General features: G+C 41.0%; 1 protein-coding gene across 2 annotated transcripts in view; it reads left to right on the top strand.

Annotated features, from left to right (window-relative positions):
- hpse (heparanase) overlaps positions 1-20332 on the top strand; it is a 36718-nt gene that overhangs the window by 3899 nt on the left and 12487 nt on the right. For both annotated transcript variants that reach the window (XM_073042579.1, XM_073042578.1), the window contains exons 3-8: positions 9753-9875; positions 10092-10262; positions 12327-12501; positions 15739-15786; positions 16767-16860; positions 19360-19466. In XM_073042579.1, coding sequence (XP_072898680.1) covers positions 9753-9875; positions 10092-10262; positions 12327-12501; positions 15739-15786; positions 16767-16860; positions 19360-19466 — 718 coding nt within the window. The remainder of the gene's footprint in view (positions 1-9752; positions 9876-10091; positions 10263-12326; positions 12502-15738; positions 15787-16766; positions 16861-19359; positions 19467-20332) is intronic.

The raw sequence follows: 20332 nt of genomic DNA, 5'->3' as shown, positions 1-20332 counted from the left end.
ATTCTCCATCTATGATTGGTCCAAAAATTGGTTAGGTCTCCACTGCATTTAGAAGAAAGAATATAGAAGAGCTAAGCACAGGAACATGCCCTTCATCCCACAATATAGTACTAAACCAATTAAATTAGTAATTAGATGCCCTACTAAACTATTTCTTTATTCCTGCAAAATGTCCATACTCTTCTGTTTCCCGTACATTCACAGGGACTTCTAAGATCCTCTTGAATACCCCTATTTTGTTTCCTTCCACCACCACCCCAGGCAGCACATAGGCAAGCACTACTCTCTGTATCAAAAAAAAACTTTACCCACACATCTCCTTTGCCTCGCCAACCAGACACTGTGGGACAACACCAACCAGAAATCCATAGAGATACAAATTCACAAATGGAAATGGAGGTGGATTGGCCACAGCTTGAGGAAGCCAGCCAACAACATCACTAGGCAGGCATTAAAATGGAATCTCCAAGCAATGAGGAAAAAGGAATATCCATTGAACGCATGGAGGAGAGACATCAAGGCTAAAATTAGACGATGGGGACACTCCCAGTCCACCCTCGAGAAACTGGCTCAGAACAGCGGACGGTGGAGATGGGAGGTCATCAATGATCTATGCTCTACCGGAAGCTAAGGGCCCAAGAAGAAGAAGAAGAGAAATACCTTAAATGCATTCTCTCTGTTATTAGCCATTTCAACCCTGGGGTAAAAAGTATGGGCTTTCTACTCTATCTGTGCCTCTCATAATCTTGTAAAGTTCTATTGGATCTCCCCTCAATCTCCACCCTCCAAATTTGTCCAACCTCTCCTTAAAGCACATGCCCACTAATCCAGGTGGCATCCTAGTAAACTGCTACTACACTGTTTCAAAAGCCTTAATGTACTTTGAACTAATAGGGTGACCAGAAATGAATGCAGTACCCCAGATGTGGCCTAACTAGAGTTTTATAAAGCTACAATGTAAATTTCCGACTCTTGAACTCAGTTCCTTGACAAATAAAGGTAAGCATGACATCTCAAAGTTCAAAGTAAATTTAGTATCAAAGTACATATATATCGCCATATACAACCCTGAGATTCATTTTCTTGCGGCATTCACAGTAAAAACAAGAAACACAATAAAATCAATGGAAGACCATCCAACAGGGCAAACAACCAATGTGAAAATACAAGAAGAAAAAAAAATAAATAAGCATTAAATATTGAGAACATGAGATGAAGAGACCTTGAAAGTGAGTCCATAGGTTCTGGGAATAGTTTAGTGATGGAAAAGTGAAGTTGAGTGAGGTTATCCCCTCTAATTCAAGAGTCTGATGGTTGAGGGGTAATAACTGTTCCTGAACCTGGTGGTGTGTGTCCTCCTAAGGCTCCTGTACCACCTTCCTAATGGCAGCAGCGAGAAGAGAGCATGTTTTGACTGGTGGGGGTCCTTCACAATGGATACCATACACAAAAGTCATGCTGACTATCCCTAATTGGGTCATGGATTTCCTGTCACTTCTAGATCTTATCTCTAGGAATTTTCTCCAGTAATTTCCCTACCACTGATGTGAGACCTACTGGTCTATAGTTCCCAGGATTATCCCTGTTTCCCTTCTTGAACAATGGAACTACATTAGCTATTCCCCAGTCCTCCAGGACCTCACCTGTGACTGAATAAGTCATGAAGCTATTGGTCAAGGCCCCAGTAATTTTACCTCTGACCTTTCAATATCCTGGATATGTCCCGTCAGGTTGTGGGGACTTGTACATCTTCATATTCTTAAAGCTAATGCCTAATTTATCTTGAAATGCCCTAGCAAGTTAGCATGCTCTATACTGATCTCCCTATCCTCCATATCATTCTCCTTGGTAAACTCTGATGTAAAGTACTCACTTATGATCTCATCCACATCCTCTGCCTCCAAGCACATGTCCCCTCCCCTTTGTCCCTGAGTGGTCCTTCTCGCTCTCTAGTTCCTAGCTCTTGACATGTATATAGAATGCATAGGGATTGTTTTTAATTCTACTTGCCAAGGAATTTTCATGGCTCCTCTAATTCAGATAGAAATCTGAAAACTGTGTTTACTGAAAATTTTAATTGCTTTCAGCTTGTTAATTCCACATTAACTTCATTGGTTCATAACTCTAGATGCCAGTCCAGCTGGCTTGCCACTATCTTCTCTAGGGTATTTAGTGGTGGATGCTAAATACTGGGCATTGCCAGTAATGCCAGCAGCCAAGGACAATGTAGAATAAGAGAAAGTTTCAAGTCAAGGGGAGAATCAAAATGACATACCTTAGCAGAAAGGTAGGAGGCCACGGTCTTTCTGTATTTCATGGTTATCAGAGTTGTACTGTACATGCATACTTTAACAATAAGTTGAACCTCTGAACCTTTTTGTAGACAGATACTTCATGGCAGCCAACGGTGTAATGCAATTGCTCTTAGATTCTGCCAGTTTACTCTGAGGCATGAATATTGACAATTATTTGTAAAACATGAGTAGTGCCTAATTTGATATTACTGCATTGTCCCCAAAGTCTCATTACCTGCAAGTCATGATTTAAATAAGTCGCATACACTAGTTAAAATTACAGGACATTCAGCCACTAAGATCTGCTTGCCATTGTTGGCTGAACAGTTATAGTTGAGAAGTCAAAATCATTAGTTGCTGTAATATCCATGCTCATAAAGACTTCTGTGTAATTTGTATGGAGTGTCTGTGCTCTACATACTTGAAATAATTGCTTTTATGTATGAATAGTGGTTGTCTGAAAATAGTGCCTGTCATTTAAGTTTTAAAATAAAATCTGTTTGTTCTGTCCTCACTCCATATTATCCTGTAGGCAAGATGGAGAGTGGAGGAAGCAAGGACAAAAATAGCACTAAATAACACTTGGATATACAGTATGTAAATGCATGCAGAACTTGTGGGAAATTGCACAAAAGGTTCAAATGGCAGTTGTGCTCTGTTGGTGACACCCTCACCTTTGGGTTCACTTCTTGACTACTGTAATGAAGCATTGAGAAGTGTGTGTGTTGTTACCTTTCCAAAAGTTGGTAATTGGCTTATTATTGTCATACAGTATGTACTGAGGTACAGTGGAAATACTTTGTGCTATACAGGTCATTTTATCGTATCAATGCATTGAGGTAATACAGGGAAGAACAACAACAAAATGCAGCATATCATGTTGTAGTTACAAAGAAAGTGCAGTGCAGGTAGTCAAGAAGGTGCAAGGCCAGAACAAAGTAGATTGTGAGGTCAAGAGTCCATCTTATCATACAAAAGGTCCATTCATCACTCTTATATCAGTGGGATAGAAGCTTTCCTAAAGCCTGGTTGTACGTGCTTTCAAGCTTCATTCTTCTGTCTGATGGGAAGAGGGAAAAGAGAATGTCTGGGGTGAGAGGAGATATATATATATATATATATATTATGTTTTGCTTTACAGAGGCAGTGAGAAGTGTAGAGAGATTCAGTAGAGGGGAGGCTGCTTTTCATGGTGTGCTGAGCTGTGTCCACAACTTTCTGCATTTCCTTGCAGTCTCAGGCAGAGTAGTTGCCATACCAAGCTATGATGAGTCCAGATTGGATGCTTTCTAAGATACATCAATAAAAATCGGTGAGGGTCAATGGGAGTATGCCAAATTTCCTTAGCTTCCTGAAGAAGAAGACACATTGGTGTGCTTTCTTGGCAACGGTGTCTACAAACGTTGTACCATGATGTTTGCATCTAGAGCTTGATGCTCTCAGCCATCTCCAGCTCACTATCATTGATGTAAACAAAGGTATAGTCCCACTTCCTAAAGTCAATGATCAGCAGTTTTGCTTGGCTGATATTACAGGGAAATTTGCTGCCATGACAACATGTAACCAATCTATTTCCTTCTTGTATTTTGACTCAGTTTTTGAGTTTCATCTCATTGTGGTGGTGTCATCTGAAAACTTGTAAATGTAGTTAAAGCTGACTCTGGCCATGCAATCCCGAGTACTTAAGGAGAAAGGTGGAGTGCCGAGATGTTAAACTCAAAAGTTTTTTGAGCTGGTGGAATGAGCCATGTTCAGGGACTCATCAGAAGATCTGAATGAATAGACCTCAGTTATCACAGACTTACTAAAGCTAGTTGTGGATGACTGCATACTCACAATTTCATTCAGAGTCTTCCCTAATCAGAGGCCCTGGAAGAACCAAGGGATCTAAAACCAGTTGACTCTGGGACTGTAGGAAGTTGTTCTGACAACTCTGGACACATTTCTTCTGGATGTGTTGGCATCCCGAACGGTGCATGGCAAGCTGCTCAATTTGCTGATCCATCCCTGGGCACCAGACAAAGCTTTGAGCCAGCACTTTCATTTTGAACATGCCTAGATGACCAGCAGGTAGCTCCCCCAACACTTTACTCTCAGCTTGGATGGTACAACTCTCAATCCCCACACGAGGCAACCCCCGTCAAGAGCAAAAATGGGAGAACTGGAATTGCTGCTGCACATTTCAGCCATTTTTGTGTGAAAATAATCATTGATCATTTCAGCCAGATTGGGGTACTTTCTGATTTTCTTTGGGATGTAAAATGAAGGAACTTGATTTACATTAGGGAGAATACGTCAAGATAAGTGACCTCCTTTGTAAATGTTTCAGCTATTTCAATTTTCCAAGGGTAAACAGGACATCCATCAGCATTTCCATGATTGGATGTCCTTTTGAATTCGATCTTGTAATTGTGACCTCCAAGATACAGGGCCCATCTCTGCATTCCTGCTGCTGCAGTTAGTGGATGATGATCAATCATGAATGTAAACTGTCTCCAATACGAGTACTGGTTGAAAAGTTTTACACCCTGTAACAAACTCAAGGACTCTCTGTCAATCTGTACATAATTTTTCTCTGCAACGAAAGGGAACGTGATGGAAAGGCTATGGGCTGTTCACTTCCATCACTCATAACATGTGACATGACTGCACCTGTACCATTAGGAGAAGCATCAAAGGCAAACTTCATTGGACAATAGGGATCAGAATGTATCAGTACAGTGTCTGACATCACCATTTCCTTTACCTTTTGAAAGCCACCTCAAACTGATTTATCCATTGCAATTTCTTCCCAATCTGTTGTAATGAGTTCAAGGTGTTGAAGCACAGTAATCAGGTTTGGCAAGAGCCTATTATTGTAATTGACAAATCCTAAAAAGGACCCCAACTGTGACATGTCCTTCGACCTTGGGGCATCCACCTTTGCTTGAATTTTCTTGGTGCACCCACGTAAATCTTGTGTGTCAATGGTGTGACCATAGCAAGTAATGCTTGGTTCAAATAATTTACACTTGTTGGGTTTTGAGCCCATAATCTTCTAATCTATTTAACAGGGTCTTAAGATTTTGGAGATGTTCCATGTCATCCTTACTGGTAACAATGATGTCATCCAAGTAACAGTGCCTGGGCAGGCTTGCAGCACCTGGTCCATAGCTTTCTGCTAGAGTGCAAGTGCAGATGCTACTCTAAAAATAAGACAATTATAATGATAAAGCACTTCATGAGTGTTTATGGTGAGAAACACTTGGACTCATCTTCCATCTCCATCTGTAGGTAAACGATAGCTAAGCCCACTTTGCTGAAGTGCTTCCCTGCATAAATGAGGTCCACTATCCTGGGCAGAGGGTATCTACTTTCAGTACTGGGTTGATGGTAACCTTAAAATTGCTACAGATCCTGACAGACCCATTTCTCTTGGCTAGTGGGACCTCTGGCATTGCCAATGGTCTCCGTTCAACCTTGGAAAGGATTCCTTCAGCCTCCAGGCTTCACTGGCTACTTTGTCACAGATGGTTTGAGGAACTGGGTGGGCTTTGTACAACTTGGGTGTGCCACTTCCATTTAACACTACCCTTGATATGTTTGAATATTCCAATGTCATCCTTGAACACTGCTGTGGCATCACCCAGTACTTTCCTTAACTCACTTGCAGTTCACACTGTTGCAGGGGATGTGGCATGCAAATGGTGGATGGATTTCCAAGTTGTAGTTGTCTCAGCCATTCACAACACTGCCCCCCTCTTTTTACCACATACAATCCCAATGTGGCTTGTTGGTTGCTGTATTTCACTGTTAAAAATGCCATTCCCACAGGAGTTACCTTTCCTCTAGTATAAATTCTGAATTGGATATCTACAGGATTCTGCTCAGTATCTTTGAAATACTGTTCAAACTCATTTTGTGGAATGACTGAAACAGCCGAGCCAGTGTCCAATTCCAATTTAATTAATTTACCTTTTGCTTCAGGTGTAATCCATATTGATTGTCTCCTGTGAGTTTTCCTGTTGTAAATCCTAAGGCCACTCAGTCCTGTGTCACTTTCATCATCATCAGACTTTTCATCAACAGCATCCAGATTAACGCTCTTTTAGTAACTGCAACTTGACTTCTTTACCTTTTTCTCTTCCCTGCGCATTCCATTTATTTTTGTCTTGCCGACATATTCATTGTACGTGTCCTACTTGGTTGCATTTTCTGCATGTTTTGCCTTTAAACCTTCGTTGGTCTGTTTTGTGTAAGCCCCTGCCACAACGCTAACACGATTTGTTCGGCCTGGCACATTTCTGTTTAGGCATTACAATTTGGTTTGTGTTCACTTTCATCCCTGACAGCAACTCAATTGTGTCTCTTTCTGCTGTTTCCATAGATACAGCAATTTCAACTGTTCTTTTAAATGTGAGCTGTGCTTCCATTAGGAGCCATTTTTTTAATGCTGTCATGTAAGATTCCACAAACTAAACAATCTCTCAGTGTGTCATTAAGCCCAACACTGAACTGACAAATCTCAAACAACTTGGTTGGAGCAGTCAAATTCAAAGCAAGCTGTATGCTTTACCACCTATTACACTCAGCAAAATTGGTACTCGCTTCTCATTGGCTATTTCATTTGCTTGAAAATCCTGCTCAATTTGCTCACTATACATGAGCCAGTTATTGTTGTGCAATCAAATCTGTCTATCTTTCCAATGTAGCCTGCCATTTCTGCTTTTCTTTTTAAATTTATGTTTATTATATCCTGGTAATTAATGTTTATGAACCCATGAATTTATCTGTTTTCTGTCTTTCTTTTCGAACGTCTTTCTCCTCTTCACTGAACCCTGAAATGTCTCTGCATTCAACAGTATCATACCCTCAAAACTAATCAATAAGCTACAAGATGTAGGCCACAATACCTCTTTGTGCAACTGAATCCTGGATTTCCTCAATTGCAGACCCCAGTCATTAAAGAATGGCAACAACTTCTTCTCCATAACTACCATCAGCATAGATGCACCACAGGCCTGTGTGCTCAGACCCCTGCTCTACACGCTTCATGCTTATGACTGTGAGGCTAAGCACAGCTCCAATGCCATATTTAAATTTGCGGATGATACCACTGCTGTTGGCCAAATCAAAGGTTGTGATGAATCAGCATGTAGGATATTCAAAATCTAGCCGAATGATGCCACAACAAACATCTTCTCACTCAACATCAGCAAAACCATAGAGGTGATAATTGACTACAGGAGGAAACTAGAGGTCCATGGCCAGTTTTTATCAGGGGATCAAAGGTGAAGAGGGTCAGCAACTTTAAATTTCTCTGTGCTATCATTTCAGAGGATCTGACTGAGTCCAGCACATAAGTACCATTACAAATACGGCATAGCAATGCCTCCACTTTCTTAAACGTTTGTAAAGATCTGGCACGTTTTCTAAAACTTTCACAAACTTCCATAGGTGTGAGAGGGAAAGTACACTGACTGGTTGTATCTTAGCCTGTTATGGAAACACCAATGCCCTTGAACAGAAAGGCCTCCAAAAAGTAGTGGATATAGCAGAGTCTTTCCATGGATAATGTCCTCCCCACCAGCTAGATGAAGTGCTGTCACAGGAAAGAGGCATCTATCATCAAGAACCTCCACCATCCAGGCTGCTTCTCTTCTTGCTGTTGCCATCAGGAAGAAGGTACAGAAGCCTCAGGTTCCACAACATCTAGTTCAGGAACAGTTATTTTCCCTCAACTATCAGACTCTTTAATCAGAGGGGATAACTTCACTCGCCCATCACTGAGCTAGTTCCACAACCTCTGGACTCACCTCAAAGGACTCTACAACTCGTGTTCTCCACACTTTTTGCTTATTCTTTTATTATTATTTTGTGTTATTTTTTCTTTTGTATTTCAATAGTTCAATAGTTCCATTTAATAACAGAGAATGTATACAATAACAACTTGAAATTCTTACTTTCCACAGACATCTTCGAAACAGAAAACCCCGAAGAATGAATGACAGAAAAAGACATGAGAACCCCAATGCCCCCTGCTCCACTCACACGCAAAGCAGCATCAACTCCCCCATTAATTCTACAGTAAAGCATCAGCATTCCACCCCACACCATGCCAGCAACAGCAAAGCCCCCAAAGAGAGACCATGGTTTGCAGTACATCAAAAACCAACTGTGCACTCTAACATTTTCGACATTTCACAAGCTCCCTCTCTCTCACTAACAAGGGAGAGACTGGTATCACTCCTTCCACAGTGTGAGGAGAGACAACATCACTATTTTGATGTTAGTCAGTCTGAAGCGTTGCTTTTTATTTCAGGTTCCCTAACTCCGGAATTGGCGGCAAACTCTCCCTCACCACCAAGAGAGAGAGGTCGATTGATTACTGAGTGCAGGGTCCTCCAACAGCCACTTGTGCTGTCTTCAATGTTCCGGCTCCTGCTATGCTTCAGCAAGAATTCGTGTCCACAGGCCCCCAAGGCACCCAACAACCTGAACATACGGAAATGCAGCTGATTGGCGAGCCCCAGGAACGGGAACACGCCACAGTGCAGAATCGCAGTTTTGAGTGAAAGGACCCCAGCCACCCTGAAAAGGAAAATCGATCCAATATCCCTAGCATGAAGTTCCTAGTTACCCTCAGTCATGTTAGGCATGCATCTCCACATTGTCACCACTCCTGAAACAGATACTCTTTGCCTAGCTCTACTATGGGAAGAGATCCCACCTTGAAGAAACGCAACATCTCCATGTCTCATGGAAATTTCTGTCACACTATCACATAGTGGAGGAAGAACATTTGGAATTGTTATTACATACCTTGAGGCCATTCCTTGGGAGCAGTTGGGGCTCAACTACCACCTCTCAAATTACCCGTCTACTCACCTCATTGGCTAACTCCTGCCCCATGTGTAGAAAAGTCTCTAATTTCCAGATTGACTTCATTGGCCACCATAGAACCCTTCCCTGGAGTTGAAGTAAATCATTTCAAATCTTGGATAACAGTGAAGAAAAGGAAAAAATAAATTATCTATAATGGTTCATTAATCTGTTTTCACTGTTCTCCAGGCTGTGCATAATAGTAGCTCAAGATCTCCCTCTCTCTATTAACAGGCAACTGTTTTGAGTTTATGTATTCAAAGGGAAAACTATGCAGAAAAGTCTGAGTGGTCTACAATAAACTGGTGGTAATCTCACTTCTGATTCCAAAATACATGTCTTCAAGACGTGCAATTAAGAGTTGATTACCAGAAGAATTTGTACAGAAATGGTACTACCAGTCAGTTTCTAGGCTAAAGTGTTAATTAGGTGTATTCCCACCCACAGACTTAACTCCTGTTAATTCTGCAGAAGATGAATGAACTTCTTGATTGTTTTGGAAATGTAGTGCAGAAAGTGTAAACAGGTGTATATTTTTAGGGTGGAATCTTTATTATGAATCTTTGTGAAATAATGACAGACTGTTTCTCCTGGTAGATGACTGTCCATATTTGCTTCCTTTGGAACTGGAAGAGTATCTGATACATCTTTGGAGTTTGCAAGCACCTCTCATGGCAAAAAATGAATTCCAAAGGCACTTTAAGAACATGACAATTTCAGGTAACAGGTGTATTTTCCACTGTATCTAAAAACGATATGACCACATTGATATCCCTGATTAAGCTCCAGAATGTTAGCTGATGCATCCAGCTAGTGAAATTGTAGCGATACTATACAAAAGCGTCATTATACCCATGTGTGTCGATGCACAAACAAGTGTGATCATGCTGAAGTATCTAATGTGACCCTTACTGACTTTTTTTGGTCTACTCACAGGAAGAACTTTGGACATCCTGTACAGTTTTGCAAATTGCTCTGGGCTTCATTTAATCTTTGGACTTAATGCCTTGTTAAGGAAAAATCATGTATGGGACAGTTCAAATGCTCAAGAGCTTCTTCAATACTGTGCATTGAAACAATATAACATGTCCTGGGAACTTGGCAATGGTAAGTTAATGTTGACGCATGCTGAGAAGGAGAGAAAGGGAATGAAGCAATTAAAACCCAAATAAAATAAGTTGTAAAAGCTTATTTTATGATAAAGATCCGAAATCTTATAACTTCTAGGCCATTTTCCTGTTTAGCTGACAGGTGAAAATGTCCTTTTAAATCTAAGTGCTTAGATTCTTGAGCCAAGTAATTTTGAACATTAGTCTACCTTGTGGTCAAAGTAATCCATAGGGTGTTCATGGTTTGATTCAGCTTAACAATGAAGGGTCAGGTGAGTTAACAAGATGCAGAAGGAACATAACACCATTGTTAGTGAGGTGAAGTGGGGTGGATGGTTCCTCCACAAATATGTGCACAACTGATCAATCCTTGGACAAAGTGATTGCAATTTCAGGAGACAACAATGGAACTTCACACCTCTTGGCTTGGGAGTAAGGAAGTGCTAAAGTGCTGTGTCTCAGCTCCAGTGATCTGGGTTCAATCCTGGTGACTGGCACTGTCTGCGCAAAGTTTTCATGTTCTCCTTATGTCCATGTGGCGTTCCTCCAGGTGCTCTGATCTCTTCTCCAGTCTCAAAGGTGTGCAGGTTGATAGGTTAATTGGCCTCTGTAGCACAGAAACAGGCCTTTCAGTCCAGGGAATCTGCAATCACTATCACCCATTTGCACTAATCATATTCCCATCAACTACCCCACCCTACCCCAGGTTCTACCACATACCTACAACTACGAGCAATCTAGGCTGGCTGATCAACCTACAAACTTGCACATCTTTGGGATCTGTGAGGAAGCCAGAGCACTTGTGGGAAGCAGGTAGTCATAGAAAGAAGGTGCAAACTCAACACGGATGCATCTGAGATCAGGATTGAACCTGGTGAGGCAGTGGTTCTATTTGTCGTGCCTTTGTGTTGCCATGGAGATGCTATGGTAGAATCTGGGGGGAATAAAAGAGTGAGATTAGGGTAGGATTAGTGTAAATGTGTGATTGACGGTCAATGGAGACTCAATGGGCTTGAAGGGTCTGTTTGTGTGCTGAGTAACTTCGTAGTTGCTTACAAAGTCATGTCATGGGGTAATACAGTGATGAAATGGACCCTTCAGCCCAACTCGTCCATGCTAAGGTGCCCATCTAAGCTAGTCTCATTTGCCCATATCCCTCCAAACATTCTCTGTTCATTTATTTGCCTGTCTCAACCACTTTCTCTGGCAGTTCATTCCATATAAATGCCATCCTCTACTTGAAAAAGTTACCACTCAAGTCCCTTTTAAATCTTTCTCCTCTCTGCCAAAAGCTATGCCCTCTGGTTTTTTGGTTCCCTTTTCCTGGGGGTAAAAACTCTGTGCATTCACCCTATTAATGCTTGATTTTAAGTACCTTCATAAGGTCACCTCTCAGTTGCCTACATTCCAAGGAATAAAATTGTAACCTGATTACTTCTCCCTATAATTCAAACCCTCTAGTCCAGGCAACATTCTTATAAGTCTATTACACCAATCTGTGCCTCCACTTTGATTGAAGCATTAAGAACCAGCTACTTGCTACTTTTGATCAGCATTGTATTTCTGTACAAAGTAAATCCAGAACTGAACTACATAGAACAACACACACAAAATTCTGGAGGAACTCAGCAGGTCAGTCAGCATCCATGGAGAGGAATAAAGAGTCAACATTTCACACCAAAACCCTTCATCAGTTCTGGAAGGAAAGGGGCAGGAGCCAGAATACAGGTAGGGGGAGGGGGATAAGTACAGGCAGGCAGGTGAAACCAGGTGAGGGGGAGGTGTTTGGGGGCAGGAGATAAGGTAAGGAGCTGGGAGATGATAGGTGAGAGTGGTAAATGTCTGAAGAAGGAGGAATCAAATAGGAGAGGACAGTAGACCATGGAATAATGGGAAGGAGGCAAAAAAATGCTCCATAGTTCCTTAACTCAAACAAATTGGGTGTTTGGAGATATCCACAGATCGTTACTGTTGGTGAACAGGTAGTTAGCAGGAATAACTCAGATAGGCAATGTGTAAAATTTCCATCCAGTATGTTTTTCTCTCTCTCTTGTGTTCACAGAACCCAACAGTTTTAGAAGGAAAGCGGGTATAAAAGTTCGTGGCACTCAGCTTGGAGAGGACTTCCAGCACCTGTATAGTCTGCTGCACATGTTCAGGATATTCAACCACACAGGACTGTACGGGCCTGATATTGGGCAACCTCGGAGACGCCCAATTATTACCATGCTAAAAGGGTGAGATTGCCATCAGCCTTGCAAATATCCTTTTGCCTAGCAAACATGTAGATCAAGAAATCCTGGATGTGTATCAGTTTTGCAGTTACTAACCAGATGTGCATTGCTGGCATATGAGGACTTCAACCTGGGGAGTTCTCTGGCTACATCCACACTACACCAGATAAATCCGTAACTGAAGCTTTTTCTCTTCGTTTTTACCCTCCGTCCACACTAAAACAGCATTTTTGTCCCCCAAAACTGGAACTTCTCAGAAACGCTCTCCAGGGTGTGTAATTTTGAAAACGCTGCTTGGCCGGAGCAGTGTGGACGGGGTAACCGGAGAAATCTAAAAATGCTGTCACGACTTGCCGAAACAAAGGTGACGGCCGTGCGCCATTTCATTGTTTTGCGGAACGCACCCTAACAATTTCAGAACAGACGGCAATGAGACTGAAGCCAGAAGAGTTAGAAATGTATTCACCAAATACTTTGACCCATAACTTACTGAATAAATAAGTATACTCACTTTGCCCTGTTTTCTGTCCTTGCTCGTATGAAGGTGGTTTACCTATTTATGCAAGTACTTCTCTGACAATAGATGTGCAACAGCCTAATGTAACATTGTATGAAAATACAAGATAATACTGATGCAGACATGTTTTATATATTTAACAAGGAGCTTTATTAATGCAACAGAGTTCGTCAGTTTTTCAATGTTCGTCGTCAGCCGGGTCATACTGTCCGTGAACTCCCTGTCGGTTGCCTCCATACGCTCCAGTATTTGTTTTTTTTTACTTTTAAGTTCTCCTGCGTGAGAGCCAACAGCTGTCCGTTGTTTTAGTTTTTCTAGTCTGTAACTGGACAAATGAACAGCAAGTCTTTCACGGCGAGATTCGACACCAAACATGTCGCTTGTTGTCGGTAGATGTGTCCTGCACATGTGCAGTAGGAGGAGATTCACCAAAATATCCATTTAATGTGGACAGAGATATTTTTAAAAACGTGTAGTGTGGATGCCTATCGTTTTTACGCAAAACCGCTTTTTCAAAATTATCCGGTCTAGTGTGGACATACCCTCAATCAAGAAGACTGACCTGTGTAACTGTTAGTGATTTTTATGTTTAGCACAGGTAGCAATTAACTGACTTTGGCCACTAGCCGTCAGATTCACATATGCACTGAAGACTAAATTTAAAATGCAGACCAGACAGTCCAGGAAACCGGCACTTAACTGAATGGTTACATTGGCATGAATCCAATCAATATCTCATTGCATGGATACGATAGTAATTAACAGTTATTTTGGGTATAATGGTGGGAAGATCCAGGTACTTTAAACTATTACTTGTGTAGTTCAAGAGGGCATTGTTTGAAGGAATTTGTTTGAATTGTCCTAAATTTTCCCACAATGAATTACTTAAAGTGTTTTGCTGCCTCTCCATGTGAGTTAGCAACAGCTGCTGTGACATGTTGCTTTTTTGGCGCACAACAAATTTTCATCATTTTTATGTCCTCACTGAGCCTTCTTCAGTGAAATACTAAACCCTAAATGACATCACTTCAGATATGGGAAACCAAAAGAGATTTTGATAGTAGGTTCCAAAGGTATTGTCAAATTCAACTGGCTGCATTCCAGAGTGAAGAAAAGGATTTTATAAAGTTGTCTAAGTTGCAACAGTATGGATATTGCTGACTATTAGTGACGCACTTCGCACAAGGCTTGTAGTTCAGTATGTGTGAAAGCATGTGAACCATCAAAGATCTTGTAGGCTTTCATGGTTTCCATCTGGTATAATGTAAATGCAGTAGAACAGTGAGGCCCTGTAAACAACAGTGAATTAAGTGATCAGGTAATCTGCGCTGGTGCTTGAAGGTAAAGAATTTGAGAAGTTTAACAGGTTGCAGTGAAATTTGCCCTGGGATTGCTTGTGCCCATCTGTACCCCTCTATTCTGAGGCTGTGTCTTCTGGTCTTAGACTCTCTCACCATAGGAAACATCCTCTCCACCTATGGCATCTGGAGCTTACCTGAAATGTTAATTTGTCCTTACATTGCAAGCAGATGACTAGTGTTCATTTTCCTGTATGTAATATCCATTTAATACAGAAAGGATTATTAGCACATCCTAGATATACCTGCACATGTAGTGATAAAATAGCTTCTACACCCAATGTGATAGAAATTCCAGGCAGCAGATGAAACATTTCCAAAGCCCTCTTAGATTTAAAGATGGTTGGGTAGGATGAGGAGTTGTTCTGACTATTTTAGATTGAATTGGGGGGAGTTGAGTCAGGTTCAGGTGCATGTCCAAATCTCTGTGAGGCAGGATATTTGAAATAATCTCCAAGTCTCTGCAAAATTGACACTAGCTAAGATCCAGAAAGCACTCAACGCCAGGATTGCTGTAGACGTTCTCTTTCCTTGTTCTTTTTCATTTCCTTGCTATTTTTGATTCATTTGTTGTGACTGTGTCTCTTTCTCTTGATGCCAGTGTTCCTTAGGTGACACACTTCTGATCTTTTGTTCTTTGTCTGTTGTGTTTTGTGTCTTGGGGATATCACTAACAAGGCCTACATTTATTGTCTTTTCCCATTCTCCCAGAGAAGATGGTGATGGGTCGCTGTCTTCCTGAACCTCTGCAATCCATATGAGTGTGCCTTTAGGTAAGGAGTGAAGGTGTTTCAACCCAATGGCAGTATGTGCCAAAGCCAGAACTATGAGTAAAATTGAGGGAATTGCTTTCACAGTGAATGGTAGGAACATGGAACCTACTACTGCAAGAATCCTCTGAAATTAATATCAGATACGTTTCATCAGAGAAGGGGACAGGAGATACCACTAGAGTTGAATACTGAGGGGATGGGTTATGTAGTCTTGTTCATGCCAACACTTGTACACCATATGTTTGTACTGAATAGTCCAATTTTGTGCTGCACATCCAATGAGTTTTTAAATGCAACTGCTGCCTGTGTCTTCCAAGGTGATGGAAGACATAGATTCTTCATTGTTTCTTTTTTTCCATTGATAGATGTGTTGAGAAAGTCACTCCACTGTATTAAAGCTGCATTCTTGAAAGTCTACCCAAGCCCCAACAGGTGATTATTAAAGATAGACTTTTATTTATCAATCTAATCAATAGTTGCCTGAACACTCAGTCTAATCACCCCATCAGTCTACATCTGCTGTAATATCCTCTATAATCTGTGCATTTATTTTTACTCACAGCAATCGTTCTTTTGTCTCCCCTCATGCTAGGTTTCTTGAGACTGGAGGGGAAATCCTTAATGCAGTCACCTGGCACCAGTAAGTACTCTTTTATTGGCAATGCTATTTCTTGGGTATTGCAACATGAAGAAAGATTGAAAAAAGCAGAAGGGATGAATGGGCCTGCAACTCACTGAGCAGGTAGTGAGTGCCTTTCATAGGTCCTCATATATAGGGTCCCAACAAGCTTTTGTACAGATAGCCAGTTATACCAAATGTGCACAGAATACTACAATTGCATGATCTTGACATTCCCCCTGAATATCAAGAGTGCAGAGAGATCGATGAGTTGTGAAGGTACAAACACTATCATCTACTCCCTTTGTCCGTACATGGCTTATGGTGCTGTTCTGTTTGGGGTACAATATAACTTTGGACTGGTTATAAAGAAAACTAACTAAAGTTAAATATTGTTATTGGTCATTAATGCTTAAGAGAAGCATAGTGGTATTGAGGAGATTCTGAGATTGGTATTGAATATTCTACAGCATTCCACCTAGTTGACTCACTTTTTCTTGGGTTTCAAGACAAGGGTACAAGAACTTGAACACTACAGGAGAAGTGAAAAGCAGAGTTACAACACAGAGCCTTTGTGAGCATTTGAATTTGCTGCTCCCAGGAGTTGGGTGAAACCTCGTGAACAGTGATTACATTATTGGTTGATAGGAGTATACTGATGACTGTGTTAGCCTTGCTAACAACTAGAAATGAATTGGTTTAATCCTGCACCTAAGGGCTTTCGGGTACTGAAAGGAGCTGTGTCATAGAAGTAAAGAGATTGCTAAATTATTTCTTGCATTGTGTCATGGGTTTCCTGAAATTTGGCTGGTTACCAGAAACCAAGCAGAACTTGGGAAATATTAAGTCCCCACCCTCTCCATTTTTATTCATAATTTGTTGCCAAAGAAGAATAAATAAGGCTATTCTTGAAACAAGATCCAAATCAACCCCTTTTTGTATTTGGATTAACTTGCATGCTTTGTACTCTCAGTTTCAATAAAGTAACTCCTTTTTCCCAGTTATTATGTGAATGGGAGGAACGCATCACTGAAGGACTTCCTGAGCCCCCAGGTGTTAGACAGCCTTGTGTTGAGAATTAATGAAATTTTTCAGGTAAGTTAAACTTTAATGTTCAACATCAAAGCTAGTCAGACACAGAAATCAGTTTGCCTACAGTTGGACAGAAGTTGATAATAGAAACTGCTCCAAGATAATGGTGTAAAATACTTTCAGTAATAAAGTTTTATTTTTACTAATTGTCCCCACAATTAAGCAGGGGAAACCTCAAATATGTAGAGGAAAAATCCAAAGAAATCTGTAGATGCTGAAATCTGAAGCAATTAAAAATATGCTGGAAACACATTATGGTCAGACAGCAGCTGTGGAAAGAGGAAATGTTTAACTTTTTACATCAATTCATTAGGATCATGCTAAGACCATGTATGTAACTAAATACAGGAGCTGGAGAAAAGGGCTCTCATCTGTAGTATCACTGAATGCTAGATTGTGTTAAACGTGATAAGAATTGTAATTACTTCCCGGTGTTTAATTGTTCCTATGGATTGCTTATAAATTCCAGGTCTAAATAATTAAATGTGGCCTTGGAATGCTGTCACATGCTGTGTGATAATATTTTATTAGAAAATTGATAGTTCTTATTGGGTATTTACCAGATTGTTGGCAAAGTTGCTTCTTGATCCTTCATGTTTGATGCATAGGGATACCTGGGCTTGTTTAGTAGCATCCAAATCCATGCAATGCCCCTTGAATACCATTCCAGGAAATCCAGTTACCCACTAAGGGGACAGAGCACTCACCCAGAAGCAGGCTTTCACTATGTACATGAGCACTGCTACACCTGTTCATTAAATCTGATGAACCCGGATCTGGGCCGTACCTTCCAAATATCCGGACCTGACTTGCAGTACCTTACTTTCCCTTTTCTATTTTCTACTTATGATTTATAATTTAAATTTTTATGATATTTACTTCGATTTGTACTTCAGGGAGCGTGAAGTGCAGAATCAAATATCGTTGTGATGATTGTATGCTCTAGTATCAATTGTTTGGTGACAAAGTAAAGTAATAATAAAGTAATAAATGGACTCCCTCGATCAGGCCCAAGCCTGTGGAACTTGTATTATCTTTTTCAGTGTATTTGCCTCACTATTGTAGATAACCTCACCTCTTCACCACCATTCTCATGTCCAATTGCAACAGAATTTTTCTCCACTGCCTTCACTTCTTGACCTCGATGCCACCACTTCCACAACTAATCATAATCCTTCAGATAATCCAATTCCCTTAAGGTCCTGCCAACTCCAGCACAATTCTGGGACATTTCCATAATTTACCTGATTTCTTTCATTTGATGAAAGAATTAGGAGATGTTAAGGTGATAGGGGAAATATTTAAAGGGGACTTATGAGGGAACTTTTTCACACGGAGAGGATGGTAATGTATGGAATGAGCAGTACAAAGAAGTGACAAAGGTGGGTACAATAGCAATGTTTAAAAGACATTTGGACAGGTAACTTGATAGAGAATGTTTCAAAGGATATGGGCTAAACAGAGGCAAGTGGGACTAACTCGGATATAAATCTCAGTCGGCATGGCTGAATGGGGATGAAAGGCCTGTTTCCTTGCAGTATATATCTCCATGATGCCCAATGGTAGAGTGAAGAGGAAATATCGTTGTGGATCTCATACATAGTGAGGATTTGCAGTCATAGGATCATGCAATGCCTGCACACATTGCCTGTTTCCTAGCGCTGAAGACTTTCTAGGCTTAACCATGATAAGACTTTAGATAACTTCAGATACACCGAGCCTTGAGACAAGGAACACACACAAAATGTCGGAGGGACTCTGCAGGCCGGGCAACATCTACGGAAAAATGTACAGTCGATGTTTCAGGCCGAAACCTTTCAGCAGGACTGGAGAAAAAAAGCTGAGGAGTAGATTTAAAAGGTAGGCGCCCATTTTAATTCCACTTCCCATTTCCATTCTGATATGTCCATCTGTGGCCTCCTCCACTGTCGTGATAAGGCTACACTTGAGAAGCAACAACTTGTAGACCGTTTGGGTAGCCACAAACCTGATGGCATGAACATCAATTTTTCAAACTTCATAATGCCCCCTATTCCACCTCCTCTTTCACCATTTCCCATCCCTTTTCCCTCTCTCACCTTATCTTCTTAACCACCCATCACTTTCCTCTGGTGCTCCTGCCTCCTTTTTCTTTCTTCCATGGCCTTCTGCCTCTTTCACCAATCAATTCCCAGCTCTTTACTTCATCCCTCCCCCTTCCAAGTTTCACCTGCCACTTGGTGTTTCTCTCTTCCCTCCCCCCACCTTTTAAATCTACTCTTCAGCCTTTTTTCTTCAGTCCTGCCGAAGGGCTTCGGCCTGAAACATCGACTGTACATCTTTCCATAGATGCTGCCTGGCCTGCTGAGTTCCTCCAGCACTTCGTGTGTGTTGCTCAGATTTCCAGCATCTGCAGATCTTCTCTTGTTTGTGACTTGAGACAAGGCACACATTTTTGTCAATTTGTACTGTGTAAATACTCATAATCTGGCTTTTATTTCTGAACCTCTTTTCCTACCACAGGTTGTGGCTAAAACTGTTCCTGACAAGAAGGTATGGTTGGGTGAGACCAGTTCAGCCTATGGAGGAGGAGCTCCTGATCTATCAAATAGATATGTAGCTGGCTTTATGTAAGTAGAACTGTCCATGTTGTTAAATTCTTTGCTTAGTATCATTTCCCATCATCTAGCCGTGGCAATAAAATCTGTTTAATATCTGTTGGGTCCACTCTGAGATGAGTTGTCCTTCATTTTCCCCCTTGTCACACATACTTTTCGCATTTTCTCCCATTTCTGCAACTCCTCTAGCCTAATGGATGGAGTGTTGGCCACCAGATTTTCATGTAATTGATTGTGCCAACCCAACCAATGAAGAAATGTAATTTAAGATTTTAGTGGCTGCAGATATTCCACATGAATCGTGCACAATCACCAGGAGTGCTTGTAGCGCTTATTAGTTTTGGATGTATAATTTTGCTTTTCCTTTGGATAAAGTCAACATTTTAGTGCTTTTATCTCCCTTTCACTTTCATGAAACATTTACAGAATTCTTACTTTTGAAACTGCATAAAAATGATTCAATGGTGTTACATATCCTGTAACTGGATCACTTACCAGCAAAGATAGAGAGGTCCGCTGAAGTCTGATGGTACCATTTTCAAACGTTTTTATTTATAAAGGGGCACAAAAGTGAGGTTAATACAAACATTCAGATACCATAAGTCGTCAATACTCAATCTAAAGCGCAGGTATAGTAATAACCAATAAGAAATAAACTCTATCGTTGTCTAGGGGTAATGTATATATTGTCCGCTGTATATCTGAAAGTCTCTTATGGTCACTGCAGTTCCACCAGCTGTCGTCTGTTGTGGTGTCGCGTTGGTGCACTTCTGTTAGAAAGAGAGCGAGAGATAGAGATTGAATGAAACAGTTACCCGACAGGTTTTCCAACCTTCAGGAGTTCAGTTCGTCGAAGTCTCGTTGGGAAATGGACGCTC

This window comes from Hemitrygon akajei, chromosome 4 (assembly GCF_048418815.1).
Source record: "Hemitrygon akajei chromosome 4, sHemAka1.3, whole genome shotgun sequence".
NCBI classification, from domain to species: Eukaryota; Metazoa; Chordata; class Chondrichthyes; order Myliobatiformes; family Dasyatidae; genus Hemitrygon; species Hemitrygon akajei.
Note: the sequence above shows the minus strand (reverse complement) of the source record. Positions and strands in the feature narration are given on the sequence as shown.